The 24,126-nt window shown below is 39.0% G+C and overlaps 1 protein-coding gene and 1 long non-coding RNA gene across 6 annotated transcripts in view; one reads left to right on the forward strand and one right to left on the reverse strand.

Annotated features, from left to right (window-relative positions):
* The window catches only part of ptprfb (protein tyrosine phosphatase receptor type Fb), a 148,578-nt gene that overhangs the window by 59,648 nt on the left and 64,804 nt on the right, over positions 1-24,126 (reverse strand). For 2 of the 5 annotated variants that reach the window (XM_016502239.1, XM_016502240.1), the window contains exons 7-13: positions 21,860-22,129; positions 20,360-20,941; positions 17,442-17,575; positions 16,449-16,593; positions 13,462-13,767; positions 8,342-8,535; positions 1,917-1,943 (exon numbers count right to left, since the gene is read on the reverse strand). In XM_016502239.1, coding sequence (XP_016357725.1) covers positions 1,917-1,943; positions 8,342-8,535; positions 13,462-13,767; positions 16,449-16,593; positions 17,442-17,575; positions 20,360-20,941; positions 21,860-22,129 — 1,658 coding nt within the window. Of the gene's footprint in view, positions 1-1,916; positions 1,944-8,341; positions 8,536-13,461; positions 13,768-16,448; positions 16,594-17,441; positions 17,576-18,548; positions 19,180-20,359; positions 20,942-21,859; positions 22,130-24,126 lie in introns of those variants that run through there. The other 3 variants (XM_016502242.1, XM_016502241.1, XM_016502243.1) reach the window with 3 other exon arrangements.
* On the forward strand, positions 821-14,395 carry LOC107700546 (uncharacterized). The gene is made up of 4 exons (XR_001635555.1): positions 821-830; positions 10,508-10,511; positions 11,687-11,692; positions 14,319-14,395. It is a non-coding gene; the product is annotated as an uncharacterized LOC107700546 (long non-coding RNA).

A 24,126-nucleotide genomic window follows, 5' to 3' on the forward strand; every position in this document is an offset into this window, starting at 1 on the left:
AAAAACCCGTGTTATAACCCCCCCCCCCCCCCCCCCCCAAAAGAATAATACAACTGAATGCATCTATAAATCTAACTGAATTAAAAGAAAAAAAAAAGAAACGGATCCATTTGTGGTGAATACTAAAATGCAGTGAATATTATTTTTGTGTAGCTAATGAGCTTTATCACATGCTCTCTAGAATACTTGATTCCGATTGGTCAGTCAAGGCATTTTGAGGTCAAATACTAGAGAATAATGACCGATAAACTGCATAATTGCCTGTTGTTCCTGACAACAGATTTCTTCTCACATAACTCACATATTAAATATTCATTTTTTTATTTATTTGTTAAGGAGTAGTGTAATGAATGGGATAGAGTACAGTTAGCTGAATAAAAGTAATATATTTGACAACAACTGTCTGGGTTTATTTTGCAATAATGCCCAGCTAAATCCTTGCATAATGTATAATATAACATATAAATGTGATGTAATTGATAAAACAGTTGTAAAATTTGATTTAAAGAGACATGGTTATCAAAATGTCTCGCTGCCAACATTGGGATTTTTTTTTTTTTAGCAAAAAGTTAAATGATCTATTCATTAAAGAATAAAAAAAATGATAACCTCAAATCAAGAAAAAAGCTGATAAAGCTTTCATTCATACAGCTACTTAATTCAGCCTATGCCATATCTCCGGCTCTTCTATCTCTCTAGTCAAGTATTCTCATCTGTGCATGTACAGTATTTCTCATCTTAGTATGAGTGAGGCTTTATCATTCAGATAATGTTAAACTTGCCGGCTCTTTGTGGAATATTCAACAGTAGTGCTCTAGTAGTGATGGTCTGTTCCATATTTGTTGTAAGTGCGCATGTGATTGTGTGTGCATGTGAGTGAATAACGGATACTTGCTATGCGAGAAGTCATTAGTGCAGTCATTACACTGTCCGTTAAATGTGCTCTCATGGGCCAGACCTTTAGAGCATGCAGCATCATTACCATTAGTAAATACAGTGCATTAGTGGGTGACCTTCAGTATAATGCTGAAAATGCTGCAATTTATTCTTTTTTTTTTTTCTGTGTGTGTGAGAGAGTAAACGAGTACGTAGTTGGGAATATATTTGCAACAATCTTCAAAAGCTGCCAAAAAAAAAAAAAAAAAAAATCACGGAAGAGATTCGGCAGCGGTTCGAGTCTGACAAGTTTTTTTTTCTTTTGAGGTAGGCGAGGGAAGAAAGGGGAAAGGAACAAATAGAGGTTTTACTGCAGCTACTGCGAACTGTCAGTCCGTGCTGTCCCCATTTTAGGGTAAGTGCTCTAAAATCCGTTTCTTTCACTTTAAAGGCTTATTTAAACACAAAACTTTGCAGTTTTGAAAATGTGAGAGCTTTCGTAGAGTGTCAACGCCACGTTTTGGGAACACCCTTCGACCATCCTCAGCCAGCTGGATCTGAAGACATCTGCCGTTTTCGCACACAGTTAAAGCGTCTTTATTGTGAATATACGGAGCTATATACAGATAAATACACTTCTGTGGTTTGACGCGTTGTTAATGGCGACGATTTATTACGAGTGCACGCGCGAACAATGACAACGTCCTTGATGAAAATCTTATGCGGCTGTTTGTATTGCATTGCTATTTTAAACTTCTTAATCTTAAATTGAGTATAATCTTTTAAGATCTTGCTGATTGTGTATTTTTACCCCAGTTCCCACTTTTCAACAAGCTGCTTGGTCCAAATTCATATTAAGCACACGGGAGTTCAATCAAACGGTTAATCCCTCCTTATATGAAGAAACAAGGGAGAACTGTTAGTTTCAAATGAAATAAAGCCAAGCAAGAGAAGAAAAAGCGATAGATGAACACACAAACTCAAGAGCATTCCCGCAGGCCCAATGCCGCAAACCACCCGCTCACACTTGAGTTACTCACATATTCCGTGGACTCTTCAATTTTCCACTGATGGAAAACACATGACAGATGAGAGGTAGAAAATGAATCAGAGATGGCACTACTGGGGAGAAAAAAAAGCATCGCTACCTTTTTTTTCTCTCATCTACAGATGAACACATAGCGTTAACAGTGACATGCAACAGAGACAGAGGAGAAGGGTGGAGGAGGAGAGATGACAATATTTCACATTCGACACAGTGCTGCATAATGTCAGGTAAAAGGAGCAGCGGTATACTGCTAACAAAGGCAAGGTGCTTCATTCCGTCGCTCTGTGGGAGAAAGAAATGACAACTATTGCACCACTTACACCTGGTGCAGGAACGTTTTAGTCTCAGCATGGTTGCAAACATTGCAATTCACAGATACTTACCTGGGCTGAATTCATAATAAACCTGATAAGTGAACTCCAAAAGACATACAGAAATATTGTACATTCCAAAACATTTACCACATATGCACTGCCTGGTTACATGAGTATAATTTAAGAAATTTTGTCACAATTTTATGCATGGATGCACAAAATATTGGTACCAAATGAGTTATTTTAATTTGTAATTGTTTGTTTTTAATTTATTTAGACAAATTAGGATTGAGATTTAGTATTTGCAAGTTATTGGCCATAAGAAAAGATCTTCTCAAAACTGACCAGATTTTTTATATTGTACATGACTAATTTGACCACATTTTGCCCCTACTGGCAGATACTGATATAAAAACTTTTTTCGTTAACTGTAAGTGAAACTCATTGGGATTGAAAGCCTTTTTCTCGTTGCGAATCTCCTGGTGGTGTATAGCATGAAATCCCATTACCCCCATCGCACTGCCAGCTTGGTGACATCAAACTTTACTGACACTGAGCACCCAAAACCGCTGCTTTTTCTTACCCACCCTCAACAAAAGGCGCTCACACATGTATGAAATCTTCCCTGGACCGAGAAGCCAGCATGGAGCCAACTCAACCGGAGTTGATATTCCTTTTCGAAAAGAAAGAGGAAATTGCTCTTTTCTAACCGAGAATCTGCAAAGTGCAGTGAAGCACGGCACAATATCAGTGTGCGGACCCCCACGCTGTAATTTTCTATATTAGATCATTCTGCAAACATTCATCCATATCCTATAATTGCTTCTCATGATGGAGCTGATGTACATCTGTGTGTATATTGCATAACAGTACCATTAGCAGACTAGATGGAGGCCAATATTTCAGTCTGTTTCCCTAACACACTGCTTCCCACACACAGACCTCATGCTGCCGATCCTATAGGATGTGTGGCGCCTTGTTAGCCTGCTGGCTACTCAGAGGTGGGAGCCTCATGGATGGTTTTAAAAGCCCCTGACAGCACAAGAGAAACAAGTAGCGTCGCCCAGAGCATGCCTTCCTAAAAGTCTGGTAACAATGACTTTATCCAGGGCATGGCTGCCTGGAGGCCCAAGCACCCATCATTACCTTTCACGGCGAGGAGCTGAAGTCATGCTGATAAGTTGAGTGGAAAGCTTAGAGGCTGAAACATTGATCAGATATAATGGGCCGGAGAGCGCTTCTAACCCTTCAGGTCTGCATTAAGAGCTGTACTTCAATCATTTAGTCATCGCTGTTTCACTGCATTCACTTCCTCCTCAATGGACTCCTTCTAAACCGCTGCTTTTAACTCTCCTATTAATCGTGCACAGTGCTACAGCAACATACACTTAGCACATACGCAACGGCATCCAAAACGGCCACCGTTCCTTCAAGCCGATCTACACTCAATCATCAACAAAACCCACCACAACACAGACACACATACGCTTAAATAAACACAAACAACCTTTTTAAACTCAAGTTAATGAGACATTTTTTCTGCTTATCTGCTTTCTTAATGGGTTGTTGTTTCCACACGGAACTTTAGCCTCTGTTAAACGTACAGGCCTTTGCTTTCACAAAATTATCTCCTCAGAATCATTCCCTTTGCATGCAAGATGAATAAATTAGCCTAGTTTATTAAAAGGCTTCAGAGAGCAGAAAAACCAGGTCAGAACTGACAGGAATCTTCAGCTGGAGCCAAATGCGGCAATTTTCAGACAGGATATTAAAATAGTGATGGAAGTCTGTGTTTGTCAGATAGAGGCTGTTGAAGAACAAGAGATGAAAGGGGAAGATGGTGCTGATATTAATCTGGGGAAATAAAGGGCTCTCCTCTCTCTCCTTCATCTGGCACTGGGGCCACCGAGGCCAGAGTGATTCCCTCAGAGTTGGTGCTCTGTGTGTCTCATATTCACGTTCATCCATAAAGCAGATGCTCTCTTAGAGTCTTAAAGAGGCATTTACGTGACAGCAATTTGCAGTAACAAAGCGACCAGAAGTCATTTCCTCTTAAAGAGAGTTGATTTGAGGCAGTATGAGTGACACAACTGTTGGCAACATGACAGTTTATGCAAATGTGCCTTATGCGAATGCACAGTGATGGGATGTAGCAACCACCAATGGTAATGTAGACAAGTGAAACTAGTGGTACACATACCTACTACCAACTCACAACCCCAATTAAAAACCCCTGGACCAACTAATCAAGGTCTTAAGGCATACTAGAAACTTCCAGGCAAGTGAGTTAAAGCAGTTTGGAGCTGAACTAGAACATTGGCCCTCACAAAGCAGCTTTGGATACCCTTGACCTAATGACAGGATGGTCGTAGTTTATCTATCCAGTGTTATTGGGTTCAAGCCTTCCATGTTTTGGGTACCAGCTCTGGTCCTTCCCTACTAAAAGCCGCACCACCCACAGTTCAGATCTCTCACTACATCTGTCATTTGCTCGTTGCCTCTTCTATCCTACACTCACAACTAATGCAACACGATCCTAACCAAACAGCACAGAAGAGTGACAGCTGTAATTGTAAGGGGACTCTCATACAGATTTATTGGAAATTCTTCATGGAAAGGTTGACAGGCTTTTTTAACGGCCACTTGCTCTGCTCTCGTGGCACACTGGAATGGATCAATTAACTCAATCTCTCAGTTAAATTTAGACCCAGAATGAGGGTGGTGGTGTGTGGGTTCCCAGTTTGGCCTTTTTTGAAAAGAAAATGCATTTATCCCACCCACGGACAAACAAGTGCTCACTGGTTTCCTGGCTTTTCAGCTGAGGCCAGGGAGCCAGATGAGAGAGAGGTTTCTCATGTTGCTCTGAGTGAGACAAATGGATGGTTCAAATTATGACAATGTCTCGATACAAACAAAGCAAAATCAATAGTATAGCAGTGCACACCTTTTATGAAAATGTAATATCTTAGGCAGGCTATTAGTAAATCTAAATCAACAGTCAAATAGTTATTTAAACATTTTTAAAGTAGTTTAGTAGGTAATGCAGCCTTATGCCAGACTTTGCAAATCATTTATTTAGTCCACTTAAACCCCTCCTCACACTTAGATTGCATTGCCTCCATCCATTCAACAACTAATGGGTAGAATCAAGTCCATGCCCTACATCTAAATATTTTCAATAATTCTTTCACTTAGCTGCATGTCACATTATGGGAGAATTTCCATTTTATCATGAATTTTAGAATTATAGTTAACAGCAACAGTTTATGTAACCAAAATAAATGGCAACAACAACAAATAGGATAATTACTTTTTTTTTTTAAATGTTGGAATACTTGAGGGAGATGCATGAGGATCCTCAAAAAAGCCTCCTCAAAAGTGGCAGTCATGTTTCAGTCCAGTTCCAAAAATCTATCACATTATAAAATAAAATGTGTATGTGTTGTTTGATGTTGACATGTTAGGGGAAAAAATGAAACCATGTTTTGAAACAAGACAAATTAGAGTTGCAAATTATAATTAGTTAGTCTGTAACTCTTGTGTTAATGTTAATTTGTAGCTTAGGTATTAGGGTTTGGATTGGTTCAGTAATGCATACTAAAAGCAAATGAAAAACATTACACATGCTCCTGCTCTCCTTCGAGATGTTTTAGGAGCCCATCCATGCAGAAGCCCATGCTCTTAGAGCCAGAGTGTCTCTGAAGGTGGTAGAGAAACAGTGCATATTAAAAATGAACAACTGGCAACCCCCAGAAGAACAAAAATGGATGTCTTGAGGAATCCGGGTCTTTTTGTCAAGACAAAAAGCACTACAAGCCATTTATCAAAGCAACTCTGCAACCACCCTGCCAAACCATTAGTGTTACACAATACACAATGGATTTTCATCACTTCTCCGACATGTTTTCTCCCTTCTTCACTAGCTCTCGCTGGCCAATTACATCCCAGAGAGCAAAGCAACAACACATTCTCTTTTTTTTCTAAGGGCCAAAGAATGAAGAAAGATGTAGACATAAATGTAACCGGAGTCTTATGATACATCTTCAATGTCTGAGAGAAAATAGAGAAACAAGGTGAAAATAAACAGGCTTGTATGGATCATTGTGTCTGAGGAACCTGATATTTACAAATACATCTCAGCAAGTCTTGCAAGTGTTTTCATGTTTTTTTCTATGACAATGACGGCGAATGGTTCATGTCCTGAGACAAAACATCACAGTTCGTGGTAAATGACTCAACAACGCTTCAGATGTCATGGCGTATGAAGGGAATGTTGTTTGCAAAAGAGGGAGAGGCAAGTGCAGGTGCCCTTGGGTTGTGAGAGCAAAGAGGTCGACAGCAGTTCACCTGACAGATACTGTAAACAAAACCTGTCTAATGTTTTTTATTTGTCACCGATGGAAACTAGATGAAAAAATGTTGAAAAACTCACAACAAATGTGTCTTGTATGCAGTCAAAAACATTTAGAACTGCTGACCTTGTGACATTAAACAAAGTTTACAAGTTATGACTTATATATGGAGGTGGAGGTGTTGGACTAGAGGCGCTGGACAGGCAAAACATCAACTGCACCACAAACAAGAGTGGCGAAGGTCACAAAGACAACTTCAAGCTCTGAGCCAGGGATTTTATAGAATATATCATATAAAGATGCACTGATATCCCTATTTTAGCCCTAAACATGCATCATCATTGTATGTAATCAAGAAGGTGCGATCTGAACAACTCATATCGGTCCAATAATCACAAGAGCAATACTAATAACCAATATGGTACCAATATATGCATCCCTAATATGACAGAAGAGAAAACTTGCCAGTTCTAAGAGGTGGACTGAGCGCTGATGCGTAAGTTAATACATTTGCATTTTACATGCACTCCTTCACTTGGCTATGTACTTATGCAAATGAGAAATAATCTTCTCGATGCACCAGAAAACCCCCGTCACCTGCCCATTTACTAAAAACCATTAAAGCCCACAGTGGTCCATAAACGTCTCTTGTTACAGTCTTACAAGTCTAGCTCAGTGAGGGGAAATGCTAACACTGGTAAATGAGAAACTTTTGTTTGGGGGCAGGGAAAGTGCAGAAAAACACGTCTATGCAAGTTAATTCTCAGCTAACAATTCAGAGCAGAAGCATTTAAATGCCCCCAGTCTGATTCTCTCTATTCCCGAAAAGTGTCTACTTTAAGATATTCATGGATATCTAAATCCCTCCTAAGGATTACTATCTTTCTTCCATCTCAGTGCACCCACGTTTCTTCAGGCAGTTTTAAATCTCCTTATATTAACGCAACATGAGCGAAACAGAAACAGAAAAAAATTACAGAGTAACAAGGCAGTGCATATGTATTAGTGTTACAAAGAGCTGAATTCTTGAAAGGCCACCAATAGCGTGTGCCTATGAAATATTTAACAATTTACATAACATTGAAGACTCCGAAAAAGTGTTTATGTAGACGTGTAGACATCTATCTTGAAAATTCATAAGACAGACAAAGTTTCTGTTCCAAACCCTGATTTGCCTTACCAAGACAGCATTTTTTAGGCATTATAGACATGCTAACCAACCCAAAAGCTGTTTAAAATAGACAGACATTTATGCTGCCAAAAACCAAGCAGTGTTGCTAAACTATTAAACATTTTTTTTTTTATTTAAAAACAGCTGAAATAAAATATAATTGAATATAATAATTGAATTGATTATTGAAATGAATTAAGTAATGATAATTTTTAAACAAAAAATAAAATAAATTAATTAATAGTATTTCACCCAACATTTGTGTGCTTACTGCAGTGGATCAATAGTTTAGCAACATGCTAACGCCAAACTCCATGCTAATCAGCTGTGAGGTTTAGTTGAGTCTCTTGAGTGCTTTATATGAGGAGCACTATGTTTGTGGCACCCATGTAAAGCTTTTCAATAAGTCAATTAAAAGGTCCGATTTCAGTTAGGATGCTATCTCTGAAGGCAGTCGCCTACTTAAGACGGTGAGGAAGCTGACTAGGGTGTGGAACAGAGTCCAACTGAGCAATAACAATGGCAACCAACTCACTGTACAAACAGTCAAGTACTACAATAAAAAATTTGCAGGTAGTACCTGTGCTTCTGGCAGAGCAACATCCAATATATTTGGCTGGCTACGTGGCTCTCCGTTCTCCAGGCGGGAGTATATGACCTGGTATCCCCGTATCTGGCCGTGCTGCTTCCCAGAAAGAGGCGGCTTCCATGTCACACGAATAGCTGTGGAGTTCACAGGCTCTACTTCAACTTTCCGAGGTGGGGCTCCAGGCACTAAAGGGGGACAATTAGATTTAAACTTCAGGATGGAGGCTTTTAGGGTAGCTTGAGATAAAACACTCTAATAAATGCTAATGATTTGTGGTTTGGCTGAGGAGAGGTATTTGTTTTACAATATTTGTTGGTTAAAGAACATGCTGGGAAAAAAGCTAATGTGGCTTCAGTAAGAAGATTATTCACAATAATTCAAGGATGCAGAAGACTGCAAAAAAAACTTCTAGAACTGCTAAAAGACTAGGAGGTGATGAAGGACAATTGATGTTCTGATAAGGATGTGCTGAAATTCTGCTCAGCTGACATGATTTAGATGAATGAATTTACTGATTGTGAGTATGACATAAAAAAAGCTGACTAGATGGGGGAAACTTATGATACTATTTCTAGGGAAGTAGATGAGACCCTGAGACCAAGGTACGGACAAACAGGGCTAAGATGGGAGAGGAGGAGAATGAGAGGAATAAAGAATGAGAAATAATTTTTTGAGATAGAGAGACATTTGAGGAAAAGGGACAAAGGGAATGAGATTAATGAAGAACCAAGATACATTACCAGTCAAAAGTTTGAAATAATTACGTTTTTTTTAAGTGTCTTGTGCTCACCAAGGCTGCATTAATTTGATGAAAATTACAGTAAAACAGTAATATTGTGAAATATTATTTCAATTTAAATTAACAGTTTTCTATTTGAATATATTAAAAATTAAATTTTTGTCATTTTCATCAGCCATTCATCAAAGAATCATTCTAATATGCTGATTTGGTGCTCAATAACCATTTCTTATTATAAGCAATGTTGAAAAAAAATTTCTGCTTCACATTTTCGTGGAAACCATGGTATATTAAAGGGGTCATCGGATGCCCATTTTCCACAAGTTGATATGATTCTTTAGGGTCTTAATGAAAAGTCTATAACATACTTTGGTTAAAATTTCTCAATGGTAGTGTAAAAAACGACCCTTTTTACCGTCAAAATCAGCTCTGTTCATAGCAAGCCGTTTCCTTGCATGTTGCTTTAAATGCTAATGAGCACTGCTGACCCCGCCCTTCTCTTCTGTGGGGTGACGAGCAGACTGTAAACTTTAGCCGCATTTAGCTGCAAAACTTGCTAACTAGCACATTATTAGGAAAGGCGATTTGCAAAGATTCATAAAAAACCCTTATACTAACTTCTTCTGTAGGTGAGGCTGGATCACGGAATGATTCGCGTGAACTTAAACGCATTTAGGTAGATCGGGGGTGCATTCCCTTCAAAACGAAAGTAACGTTAATCCTCTGCGTCTTCAGCGGCTCAGATGCCGGGAGTAAATGACGACTGCTATGTTCATTATTACATCCAACAACAGAACACCTCAATCGCTTAATGGACCCTTTTCACAAGACCGTGATGACGCGTTTAACGGTAGATCCTCAAAGTTTTTCATATTTGTATTTTTTTTTTAAATGTATGTACATTTATAACACTATTCTTTGTATTATATCACCTTTGCATCAAATTACAAAAAAACAGTGCGAAGGTGTTTCTAATGCAGCGTCTATGGGAGGGATGGCAAATTTGACATCGTTCTCTCTTCTGATATTTTATTAACATTATTTAAATTGTATTTAATATTTTAAATAATAATTATACATTTTATAGTGTTTTCATGCATTTTTACATTTAGGACCTACAATAATAACGAAAGGCAGTAACAATTTGAACAACATTTTGGAAAGACTTCATTAGTTAGGGTAACGTTAGTTAACATGAACTAAGAATGAACAATACTTCTACAGCATTTATTGATCTTAGTTAGATGCTATTTACACTAAGTGAAAATAGCAGTATTTTCTTAGCGATATGCTATTTACACAGTGCAAATAGCACTGTTTCTGTTTCAAATTTACAGATTCTATTTACACTAAAAGCAGGATTTTCTGCTATTTATACTACTTATTGACAATAGTGGCAATTATCTGCAGTATTATAGTATTGTACATTATAAAACAGTGTGGAATAATAACATATTGAGTGTAAATTATAATTTTAATTCAAATGATTAGATGGATTCCACCTTATTGGGACAATAAAGCCCTCCCTACACCATACTCTACCCCTAGTCGATACGTTATTTTCAACTTTTCGATTATTTCCTTCCTTTTTATTAAAAATAAATGCCTTTCGAATGTGATACGAAAATTTAAAAGGGAGAAGAAAGCAGTTGGCAAAAGGCGGATCCGAACACGGGTTGTTCACGTCAAAAATCTACGTCACTGGAGCTGTTGTTTGCTAGCCGTCTTTTGTATTGTTGACTATCCCAATCACACGTTGGTGGGCGGAGTTAGTGTAAATAGCCTCTGTCAACAACGTGAGCTATTTGCACTTAGTGTAAATAGACACTCCGTAACAAAATACAACGAATAACAGATAAATTAACAGTAAACATTGAAAACAGTAACAGGATATTATAATCACTTTTCCAGAGTGTGACACAAACCACAAATATGCTATTTACACAGTGCAAATAACTATGGATTCTATTTACACTATGTTAAAATATTTATATAGAATATAGAATTTATTACTATAAAATATAGTAGCTATTTATACTACTATTTCAAATAGTGGCAATTATCTGCACCTTAGAATTGTAGAACATGATAAAACAGTATGCAATAATAACATATTGAGTGTAAATTATAATTTTAATTAAAATTATTAAATGGATGCCACCGTATTGGGTAAATATAAGCCTCCCCTACACCTACCCGATGTGATATGAGATTTGAAAATGGAGAGAAAAAAAGTTCGGTAAAGGGTGGGATCGAACCCAGGTCGATCACATCAAAAAAGACTTCGGCACGCGCTTTACTATCTGCACCACCGGACTTGTTCATTAACTATCGTCTTTTGTAGTCACCTTACATTGATGGGCGGAGTTAGTGTAAATAGCTTCTGCCAACTATTTGCACTTAGTGTAATAGACACTGTTTTTTAATAGTGAACTGATGTTCAGCTGTTCTTTTTAATAGTCAACTTATTATCGAGTCATCGTCATAAAAGCCCTGTAAACACTGTCACACGAAGACACGAAGATACATCTTTCATTTCATCACTTCATTCATTTTATTTTGACGTGACACATAGCAGTGATATCTAAGCGGGTGAGTTGTTTGTTTACTTAATATATAGTCAATAAAGCCATAATTTTCTTCATTCAGACCGAGAGCTCGCAGGAAAACAAGAGGCAGGATTTATCGCATGAACCAATCACATCCAATCATAACCGATCATATCCAATTATAGTGCGATGGAGACATTGCCTCCTCTCACGTGATTTTCCCCCATTTCATTCTCAAATTTTGCATCCTATGACCCCTTTAAAATTCAAAAACGTGGCCATACCATCTTATGGTACCATACTTATTAAATACCATCTTAAATAAGTAAATAAATGACTAAATGAAATTCAACAATATTGTCAATATTGACAGTTAAGACATTTATAATGTTAGAAAAGATTTCTATTTCAAATAAATGCTGAACTTTCAATTGATCAAAGAATACAGAAAATATGTATAACAGTTTCTACAGAAATATTAAGCTGTTTTCTACACCGACAATAATAAGACCCATTATTAATAATTAAGCACCAATAATAACTTGATAATAACTCATCAGCATATTCAAATGATTTCTGAAGGATTATGTGACACTGAAGACTGGAGTAATGGCTGCTGAAAATTCAGCTACACTATTTACACAAATTCATTACATTTAAAAATGCTGTAAAATAGAAAACAGTTATTTTAAATTGTAATAACACTTCATAATATTAACTGTGTAAGTGTAACTGTACTTCTTGAGCACTAAGGAAGGTGTGAAGGGCAAAACATGGCCTGGGAGGGTGCTTGTGTATGCGTGCAGGACAAGCATTGCATGCTCCGGGGAGCAGAGCAAATCCTGTTATTTAGAGACAAAGTGCATGTTGTCTGGTAACAGAGCATGCAGTGAGCACATCCGGTCTTATACTGCTCTCCTACGCTTAATAAACTTCTCTCCTTAGCCTACACTTCTAGAAACCTTATCAAAGCACTCAGGGATTGCCTGAAGTAACACGTGTTACAGCCTGGCTATATAACGTGCGCAAACACACACATAAAATTCACTGTAGCACAACTGAGAAAAAACAGACAGTGAGTAAGAGTGAGTAACTGCTTTCAGGGCTGATGTCTGTGACTTGATGTCTAGGTCAGGGGTTTTTGTACTTTTGAGGTTAAGGACCCCAAAATATGATGATTCCCTTGCAAAGGAGCCCTTTCTAAAATATATTCATGTAGACCCATATAGGACAATTAAACCATCTTTCAATGAAACGATGACTCTAAAGCTTTCAACCCTTGGTTAGTGGTCTACTAATTTTATGGTGCTTTATGGTGTTTCTGTGATATTGCTCCCACCTCACTTATATAGTTGATTCAATTATAATTAAAATGCAATGCCCCATCTACTAAGTTCAGTCACGGTTACTCTTAAGGAGAAGACACAGCTTTCAGATCCAGGTTCGATCAAGGACAGGTGACAAACGCCTTACTTCAAAAGCCTTTATGAGCAAGTTCACATATATCAGTATGACCTTCTAGCCTTGGATTTTTTAAAGTATTTGACTTCAGTACTGATCATACCACAGAAAAGTTTGACAAGCAAGCAAATTAAAAGTCACAAACACTTAGAATCTAAAGTAATTCCTTGGGAAACCAACTCATAGATGATTCTGTTCATTTCCATTTGTATCTTATGATTCTGGTGAGACTATTCCAGTCACGAATAGGAATAATTGTTAATAGCCATGCTTAAAATTGTCAGAAAATAAGGGAAGAGAAAGACAACAGCCAGCAGCAGCCCAACATTATTAGCAGTCCACATAGGATACTTCAGACCTACCGTCTTCCTTGGTACGGACACGCACAGCTGTGCTCTCAGGGCCGGGGCCCACATCGGTGTGCGCTCTCACCCACACCTGATACTCCGTCCACTTCTCCAGGCCCTCCAGCACATAGCTGGTGGCATCCGCTCCAATGTCCGGTACCTCATGGCGCTCAGTGTCTTCTCCGTTCACTGCCTGGTAGCTGACTGTGTAGCGCACAATAGCGCCGTGGCGACTAGCGGCGGGAGGTGCCACCCAACTCACCTTGATGCTGGTGGAGCTCAGACTGAGCAGGTGCACGTCTTGAGGGGGGGCAGAGGGGGCTGCAGGTGGGGGCAAGGCAATGGGAAGGGCATCAAGCAAAATGAAACAACTTAAAGGAAGCTCGTTTCTGGACTGAGAGGTTGGCACAACAATAGAGAACGTCTTACTTTGTGTTGTATTTTTGTCTAATTTCAAATTAGAATTCTAAACTGATTTCATACATTAGAAGCCATTTAAGTTAGAAAGTTTAAATCAAGCTTCTTGAAGCTTGGTTCACTATTTTTTATTGATTTGTTTTTATTTTATTTTTTTAAATACATTTTTGCTGTGATTTCAAAAACTGAAAAAATTTGTACTGCAAAACACAATCATCTACAATCTACCATAATCTAATGGTGCTAAGACACAACCAGGGTGAGATACTAACTTTTCTGTTCACCACCGTCTGTGGCTGGAATGTAAAAATGTTGACACTCAAATTTTTAATTATTTATTATTATTTATTGATTTTATTAATTTATTTTTAATAACTTAGTATGCATGTGAAACTGGACTAATGAACAAAACATTAAATCTTGATACTTTTTTTGGCAGCATTTGTTTACAATAGTATTTATTAAATATTGGTTTGAATAAGCTTAAGGTTGATGTGTTGGGTTTTTTTTTTTTTTTTTTTTTTTATTTAAAAAAAAAATATGATCTTTACTTAATATACTAATTATTTTTGGCATAAAAGAAAAATCAATAATTTTGACCCATACAGTGTATTGTTGGCTATTGGTACAAATATAACCGTGTGTCTTATGACTGGTTTTGTGGTCCAGGGTCACAAATTGTATAAATACACTACCACAAACTTTGGGGAAAGTAAGAATCTTTTTTTTAATTTTTTTTTTATCAAAAGTGACAGTGAAGACTTTTATATTATTACAAAAGATCTACTTGAAATAAAGGCTGTTCTTTTGAAGAAGAAATTTGAAAAATAAACAAATAAATATATAAATCAATCATTCAATCAATCAATCCATCCACAGTTTCAACTATTTTTTTTGTTTTACATTAGTAATAATAAGAAATGTTTATTGAGCACCAAATCAGCATATTTATATTATTTCTGAAGAATATGACACTGAAGACTGGAGTAATGGCTGCTGAAAATTCACAGGGAAAAAAATAAGTATTGTCTAATTCTATACTTTAGTAATTGTACAATTCTAATATATTTTAAATTGTAATCATATTTCACTGTAGTTTTGATCAAATAGATGCAGCCTTGGTGAACATAAGAGGCTTTTTCCAAAAACATAAAAAAAAAAATCATACCGACCCCCAAACTTTTAAATGGTAGTGTTTTTAACAGCTGAGTGTGTTGTTGTTACTATACAATCTAAGACTGATTCAAATGACCTGCCATTTAGCTGGTGCTGTGTGTTAATTTCTCACCCTGGTCACAGCGATCAGCAAGTCACAACCGTTTATTGCCTTTCTCTGTTTGGGTGTTGACAAGCAGGGGAAAGGCCATCGGTTTGTGTTTTAACAGGCGTTCACACATTCTCAGTCAGCCTATTGGCCGAGAGACAACAGCCCCCCGTTTGTCAGAGATCCAAGTGTCAGTGAGTGTGGCAGCTGACGCGTCCGAGAGCGTACTCCACCATTAAAGTGTGCTGCTAGCTTCTTTTGGCAGGCTTGGTGCCACTTCTGAGTGGCTGAGATAAGCGCAGCACCAGCAAGGCATATTTGATTAAGTCTGTGACGGATTGAGATCAGGTGAGCTACCAAATTAAATGTTCCTGCACAACACAACACAGTCCAGAGGCATAACAAATTACGACAACAGCACAACAACAATTTACAATGATCAAAAAAGCTAAATGGCATTCATTCATGCAGCTCTATATGATAAACATAAATGCGTAATAAAAAAAGTAACAATAATTAACTAAGGAAGAAAAAAGAGATGACAGAGGAATAAGAAGAACAAGAAGAGTATACACTGGGATTTTAACATGCTTGCATTCCTTTGTTAACAACCAGAGCAGTTTGGTGACGTCGCACCGTACTTGGCGCCCACAGTTGGATTGAGCACGAGGCGTCTCTCATCAGGCGGTCCTTAATCTGACAACTGTGGGAGAGCCACTACAAATGCCTGATGCTGCAGTAGGTGATAAAAATACTGCAGCCGTAGCTGAACATGTCGGCAGATTGTAAGGTTGTTGTTTTTTCGGGGGGTCCTGACACGAAACTCAGAGATCTTTTTGAGTCCTGGAGGAGGTGATAGACAGGTCTCTAGGAGAACATGAGGCTGTGAGAGACTCAGGGGGAAAGGAAGTACTCTGAGATGACTGTAAATGTTGTTATATATTCTCTGAACATTGAACATCTTTTGATATGGTTGGGATGGGCTATATGCAAGCAGAGCGTTAAATTTAGCACAAATGTGCTTCAGCTCCTTTTCTTGAGTAGGCTTCACTCCTCTGGCTTTTAACATTGCAGCGATTACAAATCACACTGATAGCCTATAAACCAAAATAATAATGAGTAACAAGCAGACACCAAACGTACCTTTCGCCCTTGTCATGTACTGTATAAAGGTATTCTCTGGCTTAGAGGTGTGAGAGAATTAATGGTGGAGACGGTAGACAATAGCTTGAGAAAGGAAGGTAAAAGAGGTCCCCTGGTTTGTCCATAGGGACAAGTTTAGGTTAGTTGACATGATAAAGACAAAAAAGAGGGCACTTACTGGACTGGGCGGTCCTGGCCTCGATGGGTTGAGTGAAGACCCCTAGCCCCATTTCAGAGCGGGCCGCCAAAGATAATTTATACAGAGTGTCTGGCTTTAGACCTTCAACAGCGTATGAGCCGGCAGGGTCGAAGGTCACATGGATCTGAAGAGAAAACATCACAATCTATAACCATCTCTTTACTTGGCCTTATAGACGTGTTTATTTTAAAGTCAAAATGACATGAAAATTCATGTTTTTGACCTTATTGTGAACAATTCATCCATGAATATGCTTTTTTTTTGACCTTGTCATTTTTAATTAACAGAGTCGGACTTCTCCAATCATTTAGTCTGCTTAAACCCGACCAGATTCGATCATGAGAAGAGAGAGATTTTGAGTAAATAATGGCTTACATATCAGTATGTCTTCACAAAGTATGAATTTACATTATTCAACAAAAAAAGCGATAACTGACAAAACATGCAGTTTTCAGTATTACTACTGCAGTATTATTTATCAGAAAACTTTTAACAGGTAATATTGTAAGCTGCTATTTTTTCTCTGTAAGGATCAGCTAAATTAATAGATCTACATATATTTTACTCGTTATTCATTTTAAGATTATAGGGAGAGTGCAGAAGTTTTTCACAAAAAAAACTGAGAAGCATTGTATTAGCATAGAGACACACTGATGGCTATCACAATGAGTGTGCATAACCCATCTGATCTCAGTGTGGGTGAACTGACATCAAGAAAACACATCCAAACAGTCCATTCTGGCATCAGTTAGAAATGCTGTCAAGCACTGTGCACTGATAAGTACATTCTGTTTTTGCACAATCTAATTCTATCAACTGACTGCAGACTTTGCCTGCAGTCATTTTGTGAAATGTCAATTTTGGCTATCTTTCATTTGTATCCATGGCCCACAGCAACAGCTGCACATGTTCAATATCTGGTCTGCTTGTAATTCTGAATGAATCAGGCAGAAACAAGCACTGGCGTGATACCTTGTTCTCTGAGTCAGCCTCCCAATATAGCAGCTCATATTTGATGATGGGGTCCTGGACTGGCCACAGCCAAGTTAGCTGGATCCGTGTATCCAGCTCTACTTCGGCCTCAAAGTTGGAAGGCTGAGCAGGGACTTGAATTTCAACAGACAAAGAGATGTTAGCAACAACAGATGCACAAGTATTTTTATGGTACTGGCATGACAATGCACTATGCAAAAGTAGGGCTGGATATTGATACACATTTCCTGATTAAATTAGATTCCAATTCAATTAAATTTCATTATGATTCTGATTCATTCGGGTACAATTTAGTCACAATGTCAATTTTGCTTCTAAACATTCTCTCAAAGCTTTTGCTGTAAATTATACGAAGAACCTTTAAATTCTGTATATTACAAAAATATGAAATAATAAATAAAAAATAACTACAGCGCCCAATCCATCTCTCCTGTAATATGTTAATATATTCCATAACGAGTAATGATAGTAATGATAACGATAAAGTAATGATAACGATGTTGATTTATCAGCCCCTCTGAATGATTCAGTTTGAATGATCCATTCATTTTTTTTTTTTTAATGCATTTAGCAGACGCTTTTATCCAAAGCGATTTACAGTGCATTCAGGCTATACATTTTTTATCAGTATGCGTGTTTCATGGGAACTGAACCCACGACCTTTGCGCTGCTAACGCAATGCTCTACCACTGAGCCACAGGAACATTAAAAAAGTAATTTGTTCATGAGTCAGACTATACTGGTTATGATGTATGATTGAATTCACAAAAAATAACCTGGCTATTAATGGAAGTTATTTGTTCATGAGACAGACTATAATAGTCACACTGTACTGTAAGTTTTTGATTCACTAAAAATAACCGGTTTAAAATAGTCACTTGTTCATTAATCAGAATACACTGTTCACATTGTATGTTTTTGATTCACTAAAAAGAACCAGTTCATACGAGTCCTTTGTTAAAGAATCAGACTACACTGATCATGTGATGTTATTGTATGTGACATGACTGATCAGTGAAAAAATATATTTATTACTCAGCCCTATGTAAAAGCACTGACGTATTATTCATTAACCCCAAACATTACCTCCTTGCTGTGTCTTGACTTGCAACACATCAGATGGGGGTCCGTCCCCTACAGATGTAAAGCCCAACACACGTAGGCTGTAGGTGATGTCAGGGGTCAGGCTCGAGATGGTTGTGAGACGGCTGTCGTCTGTGTTGTGTTTCTGCCAGGCGCTGAGAGGTGCTTCCAGGTCAGATGTGTAGTAGATGCGATAGCCTCTAATCTGACCATTAGGTTCCTCCGGTGGTTCCCACTGCACCAACATGGTGCTGGCACTCAGCATACGTGCCTGGACATGCAGTGGTGGGGAGGAAGGTGCCTGCTCACCTGTCCGTGTTTCAACTGGGTCGCTGGGTGGCCCACGGCCAATGTTGTTGACCGCCATGACACGGAACTCATACTCGGAATAAGGGCTGAGACCGCCGATGCTATAACGTGTGGTGGCAACACCATCCACTTCCTGGAAATTGGTGTCCGAGGACTTGGCCCGGTACTGGATAATGTAGTAAGACACAGGTTCAGGGTTTCCAGAATCCCATGTCAGTGTAACACTGGTAGCTGTGGTTTCCGTCACAATTAGAGACGTAGGAGGCTTTGGGAGTGCTGAAGAGCAAACAATAAGAAAGGAAATGAAACAGATGACAGCGTATGTAGGCTAAGCTGCCTACACGGTGCACTCCTAAAATAGAGTAAGACAGGCAATGTAAGACAGAATGAGAAAGAAGAAAGGCTTGCATTCTGATGATTCACAGAAAGACAGACCGTGCCGCCTCGTCATTGTGTCTTTAAGATTTGTGGCTGGACTCCAGATAAATGTCAGTGACATTCTCCGAGTCCATATTGATTGGTGAAGTGCAAAGTGCAATCAATAGAGGCAGCCATGATGACGGGGAACGAAGTCTGGCAGGGCTCGGCGTTGTCTGGTGGGACCAGCCGCACTGATACAGCTCCAGACATCTGGTCTGGGTAAACACATGCTCAGAATAATCTAAAGCCTTTCATTTTCTCAGATCCCACAGTAAAACGTGGGAAGTCCCTAAAGACAATGTCAATTTTGCTTCTAAACATTCTCTCAAAGCTTTTGCTGTAAATTATACGAAGAACCTTTAAATTCTGTATATTACAAAAATATGAAATAATAAATAAAAAATAACTACAGCGCCCAATCCATCTCTCCTGTAATATGTTAATATATTCCATAACGAGTAATGATAGTAATGATAACGATAAAGTAATGATAACGATGTTGATTTATCAGCCCCTCTGAATGATTCAGTTTGAATGATCCATTCATTTTTTTTTTTTTAATGCATTTAGCAGACGCTTTTATCCAAAGCGATTTACAGTGCATTCAGGCTATACATTTTTTATCAGTATGCGTGTTTCATGGGAACTGAACCCACGACCTTTGCGCTGCTAACGCAATGCTCTACCACTGAGCCACAGGAACATTAAAAAAGTAATTTGTTCATGAGTCAGACTATACTGGTTATGATGTATGATTGAATTCACAAAAAATAACCTGGCTATTAATGGAAGTTATTTGTTCATGAGACAGACTATAATAGTCACACTGTACTGTAAGTTTTTGATTCACTAAAAATAACCGGTTTAAAATAGTCACTTGTTCATTAATCAGAATACACTGTTCACATTGTATGTTTTTGATTCACTAAAAAGAACCAGTTCATACGAGTCCTTTGTTAAAGAATCAGACTACACTGATCATGTGATGTTATTGTATGTGACATGACTGATCAGTGAAAAAATATATTTATTACTCAGCCCTATGTAAAAGCACTGACGTATTATTCATTAACCCCAAACATTACCTCCTTGCTGTGTCTTGACTTGCAACACATCAGATGGGGGTCCGTCCCCTACAGATGTAAAGCCCAACACACGTAGGCTGTAGGTGATGTCAGGGGTCAGGCTCGAGATGGTTGTGAGACGGCTGTCGTCTGTGTTGTGTTTCTGCCAGGCGCTGAGAGGTGCTTCCAGGTCAGATGTGTAGTAGATGCGATAGCCTCTAATCTGACCATTAGGTTCCTCCGGTGGTTCCCACTGCACCAACATGGTGCTGGCACTCAGCATACGTGCCTGGACATGCAGTGGTGGGGAGGAAGGTGCCTGCTCACCTGTCCGTGTTTCAACTGGGTCGCTGGGTGGCCCACGGCCAATGTTGTTGACCGCCATGACACGGAACTCATACTCGGAATAAGGGCTGAGACCGCCGATGCTATAACGTGTGGTGGCAACACCATCCACTTCCTGGAAATTGGTGTCCGAGGACTTGGCCCGGTACTGGATAATGTAGTAAGACACAGGTTCAGGGTTTCCAGAATCCCATGTCAGTGTAACACTGGTAGCTGTGGTTTCCGTCACAATTAGAGACGTAGGAGGCTTTGGGAGTGCTGAAGAGCAAACAATAAGAAAGGAAATGAAACAGATGACAGCGTATGTAGGCTAAGCTGCCTACACGGTGCACTCCTAAAATAGAGTAAGACAGGCAATGTAAGACAGAATGAGAAAGAAGAAAGGCTTGCATTCTGATGATTCACAGAAAGACAGACCGTGCCGCCTCGTCATTGTGTCTTTAAGATTTGTGGCTGGACTCCAGATAAATGTCAGTGACATTCTCCGAGTCCATATTGATTGGTGAAGTGCAAAGTGCAATCAATAGAGGCAGCCATGATGACGGGGAACGAAGTCTGGCAGGGCTCGGCGTTGTCTGGTGGGACCAGCCGCACTGATACAGCTCCAGACATCTGGTCTGGGTAAACACATGCTCAGAATAATCTAAAGTCTTTCATTTTCTCAGAGCCCACAGTAAAACGTGGGAAGTCCCTAAAGTTCAGTCAACACAGAGCAAGTGTCCATGTTTTTTCTTTGTGTGTATTTGCCAGACGTACCAAACAGCTGGTCCGAACCTTGGGGTTGCAGTTAGAAAATAACTTTTTCTAGTCTCTGACAACCTGTTCAGGGTCTTGGGTAAAATAAGAGTGTCTACAGAATCTATGAAAAATCTACAGAACTTACCCTATTTATGTTCTTAATACACACAATTGGTCTAAAACCTAGTACACTTATTCCACTCTGGCTCGAGGTCAGTCCATGTGACATAATTTTAAATTAAAATCCTTGTGTATAGGCTACAGAGCATTTGCAAATGATTTCAGCTCTAAAAAGCAAATATCAACTACTGTAAGTAGTACACACATGCTTGAGTGTACTTTTAATGGTTTGCACACTCAATGTGCTACGAGACGGAGTGGAACATGGAAAATTAAGTATAGCTGGGACTTTACCGTACACTTTTTCAGGGATCTTACCTTTGACAGAAACTTGCGCGGTTGCCTCGATCATACCGAGAGATGAGATAGCCACGCAGGTGTAGTTGGTCGACTGACGGATGTTGGTGAGCTCCAGGACATTACGTCCCACAGGCATCTCCTCGTCCTTGGTGAGCTCCACCTCTCCAGTCATCCATTTGACGTAGGGCATGGGGGCACCTACCGCCACACAGGTGAGGTTGACACTGCCCCCTGGCATCACCTCGTGGTTGGTAGGTGGGATAGAGAAACGGGGCGGCACTCGCCGTACTACCAGAAAGAAAAACATCCAGTGTGAGCTGCAACAGGTAGTATTTTATATCAATTTTGATACAAAAACAGTTTGGAAAAGACCATTTACAGGGAAATCTATTGTGATTACTACATCTCTAGTGTGAATACTAGGGCTATGTCACTAACATGAACAAACTAACATGAAGTTGAGCTGACAGGTCAAACAAATTCACTTCAAGGGCCGAGCTGCCACTTTTTCCATTTGCTAAAGCCTGAAGCTTAACAACTGGAGGCTGGAAGTCAATACTGCGGCTCACACATGTGCAGAAGAGGGCGATAAACCAATACGTGCTGGGGAAGGGTGAAGAAGGCATCGTAATGATATTTCTTATAGAGTGAGACATTAAAATTCATGCCAAAGGGGAGTTTCATTGAATTGTGGATTTGAGGGGAAAAAAATCATCCTCGCTGCAGCATTGCAGGATGTGGAGTTTTCTCTGTCAGTTTATTGCCCGGTGGCACTGAGACAACTGTTGTTGCTCAGTCCTGCCTGGATTCGGGAACCTGTCTGAGACCTTGTGGGAGACGCATTGTTCACTGGGCCCTTCTCTTTGTGAGCCTCTGATATGCAGATAAACCTGACATTAAAAGAGGTTCCCATGGAGACGAAAAAGAGCCTGCTGACACTGTGCAGAAATGGGGAGGAGAGAGGAGAACTATCAATTGAATTCAAACCTGCCTTGACATATACTGACTCGACTGCATGAGGCCAAGCTCATGGTGTATGAGGAACTAATCCACAAGGATCAGCGTGAGAGAAACATCAACGTTTTAAAGGGTACTCCGTTATCAATGCAAATACTAGGATGCGTTTCAGTCTCTATTGTGCAGGGCTCAGAATCGTAGCTGGTGGCCATCACTGGGGATGCAAATGCTGAGCTATTTACAAGAAGAGCAAGCTGGAGAGACTTTTCCTCTCCTATTCTCCCAAAATAGGAGTATAAAACAGAAATGGCATAGGCAATAATTGGTTTCTGCACAGGTCCTCCTGAAATTGGATTCTCGACTATGTTCTCTCATTTTATTTTCAGATAGATACCATGACCAAGCCTGTTATTCTCCTCATTATGTTTGCACTGTAAAGGCAAAACGGTAGACTCTTGAGAGTTTTTTCTTTGAATTAGGCAATGTTAAATTCAAAGTACTTTAAGTCCACTGTTGCAAAGAAATTACAGTAGCAATAGCATATCTAAGAAATACAAAAATTCACTTTATTGATTTCCAGGGAACTCCGTGAGACTGAAAAACCATGACTATGGACATGGACATACAATGATGATGACTTGTAGTACAAGAATGGAAATGCACTGTGGGTAATACAACAGATGTAAAATAAACACTGGTGATATTTCTATTATAAAGCTTCAGGTAACAGGGAGCAGGTTGGTTGAAAGAGTTTCTATTCACATGCATTGTGGGATAAAACCGAAAACAGACACTTGTACCTGACAAAAAAGGTTTAAAATTAAATTAAATTAAAAATAAATTGCATTTAAATTAAATTAAATTATTTCAAAACATTTAAAACTAACAGATTAAAACTATTCTGGACCAAATAACATTGCTATCTCTTTTAGTTTTAGAGAAACCCTTACGTCATGGAGTATCAAGCTCATGCAAACCACCTGACACAACACATTCAGCCTGAACACACAGGTGAGGGGCGACAGCAGAGGGAGTGATTGATAGCAAGGGTCTCTGATTAAAGAGGGATCCAGTTCGAGGTCTGCAAGAAGTGGATAAGAGTGAAAAGAACCAACCTTCTCGAGGGTCTAAGACATGAGGTGCGAGTTTGACCAAGTGATATGGAGATGAAATTGAAAGACAAAGACAAATAGGAGACAAGAGAACAGGAAAAGACATGTGTAAATAATTTCATGGCAGTTAGAAAAACGCAATTGAATATCTAATAAAGACAGAGACACACAATCGAAACACGACACTCCAATTGAAAAAGTTAGATTTATATATAT

The sequence above is a fragment of the Sinocyclocheilus anshuiensis genome, unplaced genomic scaffold (genome assembly GCF_001515605.1).
Source record: "Sinocyclocheilus anshuiensis isolate Anshui unplaced genomic scaffold, SAMN03320099.WGS_v1.1 scaffold718, whole genome shotgun sequence".
Lineage (NCBI taxonomy): Eukaryota > Metazoa > Chordata > Actinopteri > Cypriniformes > Cyprinidae > Sinocyclocheilus > Sinocyclocheilus anshuiensis.